Consider the following 8,827-nt stretch of genomic DNA (forward strand, 5'->3'; position numbering starts at 1 on the left):
AGGAGGAGGGAGAGGAGAGAAGGGAGGGGAAGAGGTAGAGGGAGAGGTGAGGAGAGAACGGGGAGGAGGGAGGAGGGGAGGGGAGGAGGAGGAACACTAGAGAAGGAGGAGGAGGGAGAGGTAGAGGAAAAGGTAGAGGTGGGGGAAGATTGGGGATGAGGGAGGTGGGGGGGTAGAGGAAGACAAGAAAAGAAGGAGGGAGAGGGAGAGGAAACAAAAATCCTGACATTCTCGGGATGAGCTCTCGGATCGATGCAATCTTGTAGAACCTGCGGCAGTAGAGTCGGAAGTGCGGAAAACATGGCAGGGATGATGATGATGATGATGATGATGATGATGATGATGATGATGATGATGATGAGGAGGAGGAGGAGTAAGAGGAAGCAGGGGCTCGCACCAGTTTTTGCACGTCTCCCGCGCTTCTTCAGTGACATCTTTGGGACTGTTAGGACGAGCAGTCAGGGGATGGAGCAGCAGAAAACGTGAGCTGGTCGTACCAGAAATCCTCCACCCTGGTCTTCGCCTTGCCCTCCGGGGTCAAACCCTGCGTATGGGAGTGAGAAAGAGGTAGAAGTTGAGAGGAAGGAGGAGGAGAGGGAGGGGAAGATGAAAGAAAGCATGGATGGATCAATGTGAGGGAGGGAGGGAGAGGTGGCAGAAGTGGAGTGAGGGCAAAGAGGAGGGTAAAATGTCGATCTAAGGGAGAGAAGACGGAGGGAAGGGAGGGGAGGGGAGGGTGGAGAGGAAAGTATGGATGGATTGTTGTGAATGAGGGAGGAAAAGGTGGAAGAGGAGGAAGGGGAGGAAGGGGGTAGCGAAGAGGAAGGGGAGAGAGGAGGGGAAGGTGAGGAACGGAGCTCAAAAACCTTCTGCTTGATCCTCTCAAACACCAGCCGCCCGAACGTGTCCAGGATCTCAGTGACAAGGACGAACAGGGAGGGGTAGAACTGAGGCGTGCTCGAGTCGCCCAGCAGCTTCGAGCACTGGATCGCCATCTTCAGCGCCTTCACCCGCTCCTCCTTGTTCCAAGCCCTCGCCAGCTCCTCGTTCAGCTCCGTCATCTTGGTTACGTACTCCCTCGCGTTGTACCGCACCATGCTGACCTGCGAGACAAGCTTTTACTCCTCCTCCTCCTTCGCTCCTCCTCCTTCGCTCCTCGTCCCTCGCTCCTCGTCCCTCGCTCTTCGTCCCCCCTCGATCCCTCCTCCTCATATTCCTCCCTCATCATTTCTTGCCTCCTCATATCATCACTACAACCCCCCCCACCCTCCCCTCCCCCTTCTGACCTCGTTATCTCCATCATCGATCGAGTCAAGACGAGCCTTCAGTGTGTTGGCTCCTCTTCCTGCCTTGGCGACTTCCACAGACACGAAGGAGGGCATCTGAATCGTCCCAGTCGTCGTGAAGCTCTGCACCAGCTGCGTCTTGCGGACCTGCGGCGTTCGAGTGAGTGAGTGAGGGAAGCCCCAAAAAGAAGCCTCGTACATTCCAAGGGACGAACAGAGGGTATGCCTCCTCCCCCTCCTCCTCTTCCTCCTCCTTGGCTGCTTCTGCGGAGCAGGAACCGTCATCTCGCCGTGGGGAAGCACCTGACATGCTCGACAGAGCGTCTTGCTACCTGGCTTGCGGGCCTGGGAAGAAGCATGCACAGCTCGCGACAGAGGGTCTGAGGAGGAGGGTTACAGGTCCGGCTGTGGGTCGAGGATGAGGATTGCCTGTGAGAGGATCACGAGTCTCCTCGCGTGCGAAGCTCGACAGCGGATCCTTGAAGGAGGACAGAGGGTCGCTTGCCTGCTCCTCCTTCTTCTGCCAGCGCACAGTTCATGGAGGTACAGGAGGACGAGAGGGACGGACCTTGGCTTGTTCGGGGGCTTCTCTCTTCACATGGTCAAGAGGATGGGAGGAGGTGGGGGTCAAGAGGGCCTCTTGAGCTGGCAGCATCATCAACGCAGAGCATCATCATCATCAACCAAGAGCAGCATCATCAACGCAGAGCATCATCATCATCAACCAAGAGCAGCATCATCAACGCAGAGCATCATCGGCGCATGGCGTCGTCGGAGCACGGCGCTTACCTTTCAGCAGAGGTCTCAACGAAGGCTCCCATCTCGTACTCAGGCTCTCCCTATCCTCCACCATTGACCTGACAAGAAGGAGCGTTGAGATGTTGGGCAGGGAATTATGCGCTATCCTACGTAAGACCATTGCATTTACAACACCTCCTCTAGGTCAGCTCTGTCTGCTCTCTCATCCTTGCCCTCTTCTCCTTCCTCGTCTCTTGTCTCTCGTCTCTCATCGCTCCTCGCTCCTCTCTCTTCTTTCTCGTCTCTCGTCTCTCGTCTCTCCTCGCTCCTCTACCCCTCCTGCTTCTACATTGCAAGGCTTGCACTGACGCCCCATGGTCGGTGACTCAACCTATCCCTCATCCCCGCTCATAACGATCATCCCCCTCATCTACCGCATGCATCTACCGCTCATCTCATCGGAGTACCCGGACTCCGGTGCTCACTGGGTGAGTCTCACTCGGAGCAATCCGGGCCGCGCTGAGCAGTGACTCCTGCCTCAGTCCCCTGCTCAGTCCCCGGTCCCCTACCAGAGACGGTCCACACCGCACTCAGCTCAGAGGCTCGGCGATTTCCCGGCCGGAGTGACCAGTCGCGTTCAGCCGTGACGGTCCCTGCCCGAACTCTTCGGTTATCAGGCTTTCAAGATCTGGATCGAACGTTGAGAACACAAGACATAGTTGCAGGAATCACATCTGTTTCGTCTCAATTTATAGCCAACTTTAATTGTTCTCAACCTAATGAAGTTTGTGCGTGCCTTTCAAGTTGCAAGTGCTTTCCTACCTCAATGAGCGACTATCTACCACATGCAATTTCAACATTCCACCTTTGCCAAGCTCACCAACACCCTGGGGCAAAACGGCTATGCATCTAACTTGCTCTACAAACTTCGCCAGCCCTTGGAAACCTCTGTCGGGTCCATCGTATGCTTCCCATGCTTGTTTAGTCAAGGTCCATTCCTCCCTCGCTCTTAAGCTTAGCTTCCAGCCTGTTCACCTCCTCGAGTGTCTTGGCATTTTCAATAGCGGCCTGTGATGCAAGCTTTAGAAACCAAAACCATCTTGAAAGGAAGAGAAGACAAGAAAGAAAAGGCAATTCAAGCTACACAGAGATTGTCCAGCCGGGGGTTGGGTTGTTTTACCTTGATTGCGGTTATTTTCTCTTTGTTCGGCTGACTAGAGGTTACTTGAACCCCATTCATTCCATCCGCAAACAACTTTTTAGCTTCTTCCCTTTCCTGCTCAGAAGCATCAGACAAACATGCAAACAGGTTGTAAGACACACCTTGGTCTTGACCTTCTGAAAATCCAAAACCAAAAGCTTTGGGAGCAAATTAATAACATATAACCGGTAGTTCGGCTGTTTTGTAACGTTATTCTCGATGAGGCAGAGACGTCTCAGCGCAGGCAAGTTGCACAGAGGATTGAGATCTTGCAAATTCACAATGTTGTTGTTGGCCAGCATTAATGTATGGAGATTCGGCAAGCAATCCTTCAGATCATCTCCAATACGAAATATCAAGTTGTTTGATATTAACAGGGTCTTCAGCCTCTTTAGCAAAGGAAAATTCTGCAAGAAAGATCCAATTAGACCTGGTTCAACAAGGACTTGAGCCCGTTACCTCAAGTTTTCGAATCTCGTTGTCAGACAGGTCTATCGTATCGAATTGATCCTGAGTTGATCCAAGATTCTCGATTGCGGGAATCTTGTACGCCCTCAACTTAATCTCGCGTTCCCTCAGCGGATTAGTAAATTGAGGGCTGCAAATGACTAGATCGGGAGTAATACGCATTTTCCAGAGTTGTCAAGCTCACAAATGAGCTGAACCGCACACTCCGCTCTAGCTTTGCAACTGCAGTACAGCAATAGAGATTATGGACGGATTTCTATAGAGTGTAGTCGCACGGACTGTTCCACGAATCTTTCACCCTGATGCACAGATTCTGTTCGAAACAAGGGTCAGGAGTTTCATTGACAGGACGCAGCAAACTCTTTGTAGACAAATCAACAAACATCATGATAAACATCGGAACTTTTTGGGTCTACTAGGACTTCCAACATGATCGAGTACCATCAACTATCCAACCCCTTCTAAGTCTGACTAACATCAGGGCAGCAACTCAGCCCTGGCTACTTCATTCTGCATAGACAAAAATTCTTGACCTAAACACCTCACTTTAAATCAGCCTAAGAAATTTTCGCGTTATAAGATAACTGTAGCAGTTTCCTGGATCCACAGCGTAAACAAGTGAAATCTTTTTGAAATAACAGTGCTGCGCCCCACTCCATCATCCCTCCACGCTCTGTGCTGTACTACCAGGCCTGGCTACCTCACCCAGTCATACCAACAGTATCTGATCATGAAATCTTCCAGATGTTATGCACGAACACACTCACTATCATCCTCATAATTCTTTCAGCACAATTGTTACGACAAAAGGTCCATCCCTTCGGAAAGTGAACCTGCCTTGTCGAATATTCCTCGTTCTAAATCATGTCATCATGACCTCGATCGAAAACCAGCATTCAGATTTCACTGCATCCGTGCAGAATAGTCCCATATCTCCTTCACCTCCATCATCTACTCTACCAAACACAACTGACGCCCTCAACAGCCCTTCCGCCTGTTGTGCCCTTCGCGCTCTGGCCTGGTTCGTACCACTCATTGACTGAGTCTATTCGAACCCTGACATCTACATTTGTTGTTCGCACATTTGAAATCCAGATTTCTGCCATGCTCTGCTTCATTTCTTCTCCTCCCTTTGGTGTTCCCCATCTCTTCTCCCTGCATCGCCGAGGATCGCGGGCCTCTCGTGGCGGTTAACTAAAAACCTCACCCACCCTATTCTTCTAACCCCTACCCCAGTTTTTGGTTTAGTACCCGTTATTTTTCCTTCTATTACCCCATCTTTTATTAGGAGTTCGTCAACGCGTTAGAGTAGTGCCCCTTGCTCCTCTACCCCCACCACCTGAAATGGATCTACCCCACCCTACCCTGAAACAGATTTTCTCCCTTCTACCCCGGGTGGTGTGGCCAACCCTTCAAGCAGCCATGACCACCACCCCACTCCCCCGGAAAGGACCCGCTCAATTTGAACATACCCCTACCTTGCAGAGAAATTGGTACCCACCCTTGGGTAGTACCATCCCAGCACCCCCACAGACAACCGTACCACCCCTGTCTTGACCTTCAATTCTGACCGCATGATAGATGGGATCGCCGATTTTACCAAGTGGGGTGGTGTACCTACCCCTGTCTTTATCTTTGATCCCCGGTCTGGAGGGCGGGTACTTGATATTAAGTAAAAAACAGTACATGGCCTGTCAGTGTTCGGGCCGCCGTTGACCGGCGCCGGGCCGGGGGGCGTCACTGATCCGGTTCGAATCGATTTGTTACAAAATGATGCGAGTTTTATTTGATTCAAATCAGGCCAAGTTGAAGTCAAGTTCAAAGAAGGGGTGGGGGGAAGTAGTAGTGGGTAGGGGTACTCATCGGATCATTGCTGTACCCATGATTTAGTACTGTTTCAACAGTCAAAAATAGGGTAGGGTATATCATCAGGGTAGTATGGACCGAGTTGAGCTGTTAAAGACGGGGGTGGGTATTTATGGGTAGACTCCAATAAGGGGCGGAAGACGAAATGAGACTGGATACGAAGTGAGAGGAGGGGATAGTTATGAGGGAAGGTAGGGAGCGAGAGAGGAGGGAAGGGAAGGACAGAGACAAGAGCAGAGGAGAGGCGGAAAGGGACAGAGGCATGGATAGGGAGGGAGAAACTGGAGGAGGGAGGGAGGGGGGGGGGTTCAGGATATGAGGGGATCATTGTACAGCACAATGTTGTGTTTCTCACAGCAAGTGATAGAGATGAAGATGCAGCAAGTGTGAGGGCAGCAGCGAAGTCCATGAGCTATCATCCATTGCTGTCCTCCGATGTTCCACTGCATGCAGTTTCGTCTCACATCGCTGAACAATCCTCTTGGTACAGGACAGCATGGCGGTGGACCGTGAGGTCGAAGATCAAGTTGTGGTCGAAGAGACCAAGGGCAACCTCAAGGAGGTGAGTTTGAACCATCTTCCAGGCAAGTTGGTGGGCTGATACTCAATGCTAACAGGACGCCAACGGCACTAGCGTACCGGGCGCTGCTGTGAGTGAGGAGAGCGAGCTTTATGCTCTCCTGTTCACTTGCCTGTGAACCTGATGAGGAGCAGGAGACTGCGCAGGGAAAAGTCAAGATCGAGAATATCGTAAGCCTGCTGGATCCCAAGAACAATGACTCAAACCTGTATGGCGCCATGTAATGCTGTACCTGGTAACATGAAGGGCAACTGACTGGCTTCAATAGCAACAGGTGGATTTCCAAGGCACCGGTAGATGCGCGGAAGGGAGGAGAGAGGAAGGAGAGGTCTTGTTGATGGATTGCGCAGGTCTGCTCTAAGTTGCAGTCGCCGCTGAAGGAAGAGGACTTTGCTGAGGTCAAGGGCAAGCTTTCAGAAATCAGCATCGACGACGAAGGTCTTTTGCCGGCCCTCCGTTGTCACCTCTGATTTCAACTTGACAGGCTTTGCCATGAGCGACCAAGTCGTCAGGGTTCTTCAGGTACCTCCCAGTGCGAACTCGCGCGCAGCCTCGGCGTGTTGACGGGGGGGACATCCTAGGAGGAGCCTCTCAGCCTGGAGCAGGGGGAAGCATCTCAGATTGTCGGCTACGTGCAGGAGAGGTGAGGGTGGGCTCGACTCTCGGCCTCTAGCTCATGGGCATGTAGGAGCCTGCCGCAGCGGACTGTGGAGGTAGCGAAGAAGAACATACAGTCGTTGGTGTCAGTGGCGGGAGCTGCGAAGGAGAGTGTCCTGGTTGGTGCGGAGAGGGTGAGGAAGCGATTACCTCCTCTCTTCCGTCCTTCCTCCTCCCTCGTCCTCCCCTCCTCGTCCTCCTCCTTCCTCCTCCCCCCGCCTCCTTCCTCGCCCTCCCCTCCTCGTCCTCCTCCCTCCCTCATCATCATCTCCCCTTCCCTCAACCCCATCTATCCTTCTCTTTCTCCTTGTCCTTCTCTTCCTTCTCCCTCTCTTTCTCTTCCTCCTTCTCTCCCTCTTCCTCCTCCTCAGCTGCAGCATGCAGGCGTCAGAGACGATCTCGTCGCAGGCTGACATCGTCTCTCACTGGATCGTGGACGAGGATCGAAGTAAGCTGCTGGCCTTCACTGCTGCTGTTGGGTGACCGGTAGGACTCTAGTCCTCGGATCCCGCAGGCTCAAGCAGCTCACGGATGTCGTCGTTGACCCAGAAACCTCCAGCAAGGGCAGCAGGTTGAGCATCCGACATTGTTCTCTTGCCCTCTCTTCGACCTGTTCGTGGCTTCTCCTCCTCCTCCTCCTCCTCCTCCTCCTCCTCCTCCTCCTCGATACTTCTCCTATTCCTCCTCCTCCTCGTGCCATTGTTGCCGTCATCTCTTCACAGGGTTCTTGGTTCGCGTCGACTGGCAGGACTCCGAAACTTTTTCTTCGGGCCTGACGAGGTTGCCCGATCTTGACAACTTCTCCTGTCGCTGACGTTTCCTGCCTCTCTTGCCTGTACCTCCACTACCTCGTGATTTCTCTTCCTCTCTCCTCCTCTTCCTCCTCCTCCTCCTCCTCCAATTCCTCTCCTCTCTCTCCTCTCCTCCTCAACCACCAATCCCTCTACTCTCCCCCCTCCTCCTCCACAACCACCAATCCCTGTCTTCTCCCATCCTCTCCTTCCCTCTAGCCCGCGGATCCCGGAATCATCTCCTGCCACACCTTCACCACTGAAGCGGCTACTGGCGACTCCAAGGTGATGGTGGGGATGTGTACTCTTGAAGCTGACGGAGCTGCCTGGGAAGGAGGAGGACGCGAGCGGCGTCAAGAACGAGGGGAAGGCAGGAGACAGCAAGGACGATGCCGACAAGGATGCGGAGGAGGAGCAGCGGCAAGACGAGCTGGAAGTCTCAACCCTCAGGTATCGCACGCGCCCGGGTGCCTCCCTCCTCCTCCTCTCCCTCACGCCATCCCAGTGAGAACTTCTTCGAAGAGGCTGCCGCAGTAGAGCAGCAAGGGGCCAAGGAAGGGCCGATCTCGGCATCCTCGCAGGGAGTGGAGGATGATATCTCTGAAGAACAGTGATGGAGGGAGAGGAGAGGGGAGGACAGGTCCTCCCGCCTCGTCCCTATTGGTGTAAACTACAGCAGCGTTCGGCTGCCTGCTGAATGTCAGGAATGTTGTTCTCTTCATGTGAGAGCGTGTCGCGTGTTATGTGTGTATTGAGATCACAGATGTCCTTCATGTGAGTATGATGATGATTTCCCACAGAGCCAAGGTGCTCGATAAGATAATGACTGTTGACTATTGTACTTCAATTACAATCCTTCAAACTTCCTCTCTTCACAATTTCATACAATTCACATGGTTTTTACAAGACGAATCTTCCCTGCTGCAAGTTCATCGGATTCTCCTGTAACAGCATCATCAGCCCCTGCCTCGCTCCTCCTCCCAGGCTCACCGTCACTTTCTGGAACATGGACAACATGTTGTTTGAAGGCATGGAGGTTCCTTTCATCGGCTGTCCTGCTAGGAGTGCGTGAGTGAATAGGAGGAGCTTTTCCCACCTCCCCTTCCTTACCCTGCTGCTGCGACAACCACGTTAGATTGTTTCCAATTTGCTGGTTGTGCTGAAAGTTGGAAGCCATCTGCAGGTATCGATCACTTTCTTGCTTCCCCACCTCCCGACCTTCCTAAACCCCCCCCCCCCC

At 52.9% G+C, this 8,827-nt stretch overlaps 4 protein-coding genes across 4 annotated transcripts in view; 1 reads left to right on the forward strand and 3 right to left on the reverse strand.

Moving 5' to 3' along the window:
* Positions 1-445: 445 nt before the first annotated feature.
* On the reverse strand, positions 446-1,596 carry GUITHDRAFT_120018 (hypothetical protein; the record flags this gene model as incomplete). Its single annotated transcript, XM_005820674.1, has 5 exons — positions 446-544; positions 867-1,103; positions 1,287-1,433; positions 1,486-1,550; positions 1,590-1,596. The coding sequence occupies 5 exons, from the start codon at positions 1,594-1,596 to the stop codon at positions 446-448; spliced, it is 555 nt and encodes a 184-aa protein (XP_005820731.1).
* Positions 1,597-3,005: 1,409 nt separating this feature from the next.
* On the reverse strand, positions 3,006-3,963 carry GUITHDRAFT_160273 (hypothetical protein; the record flags this gene model as incomplete). Its single annotated transcript, XM_005820675.1, has 4 exons — positions 3,685-3,963; positions 3,348-3,632; positions 3,205-3,300; positions 3,006-3,092 (listed from the first exon to the last, which is right to left on the reverse strand). The coding sequence occupies exons 1-4, from the start codon at positions 3,853-3,855 to the stop codon at positions 3,006-3,008; spliced, it is 639 nt and encodes a 212-aa protein (XP_005820732.1). The 5' UTR covers positions 3,856-3,963.
* Positions 3,964-6,055: 2,092 nt separating this feature from the next.
* GUITHDRAFT_166378 (hypothetical protein) lies at positions 6,056-8,201 on the forward strand (the record flags this gene model as incomplete). The annotated part of the gene is made up of 14 exons (XM_005820676.1): positions 6,056-6,121; positions 6,177-6,209; positions 6,274-6,359; positions 6,408-6,432; positions 6,490-6,577; positions 6,624-6,661; positions 6,721-6,782; positions 6,828-6,930; positions 7,181-7,244; positions 7,295-7,367; positions 7,519-7,576; positions 7,807-7,872; positions 7,901-8,037; positions 8,093-8,201. The coding sequence occupies 14 exons, from the start codon at positions 6,056-6,058 to the stop codon at positions 8,199-8,201; spliced, it is 1,008 nt and encodes a 335-aa protein (XP_005820733.1).
* A 286-nt stretch (positions 8,202-8,487) lies between these two features.
* Positions 8,488-8,827, reverse strand: part of GUITHDRAFT_147687 (hypothetical protein) — a gene marked incomplete at both ends in the record, with an annotated part of 1,799 nt that continues 1,459 nt past the window's right edge. Inside the window, 3 exons of the mRNA XM_005820677.1 lie at positions 8,488-8,529; positions 8,578-8,642; positions 8,698-8,764. Of these exons, the coding sequence (XP_005820734.1) occupies positions 8,488-8,529; positions 8,578-8,642; positions 8,698-8,764 (174 nt within the window). The remainder of the gene's footprint in view (positions 8,530-8,577; positions 8,643-8,697; positions 8,765-8,827) is intronic.

The sequence above is a fragment of the Guillardia theta genome (genome assembly GCF_000315625.1).
Source record: "Guillardia theta CCMP2712 unplaced genomic scaffold GUITHscaffold_168, whole genome shotgun sequence".
NCBI classification, from domain to species: domain Eukaryota; class Cryptophyceae; order Pyrenomonadales; family Geminigeraceae; genus Guillardia; species Guillardia theta.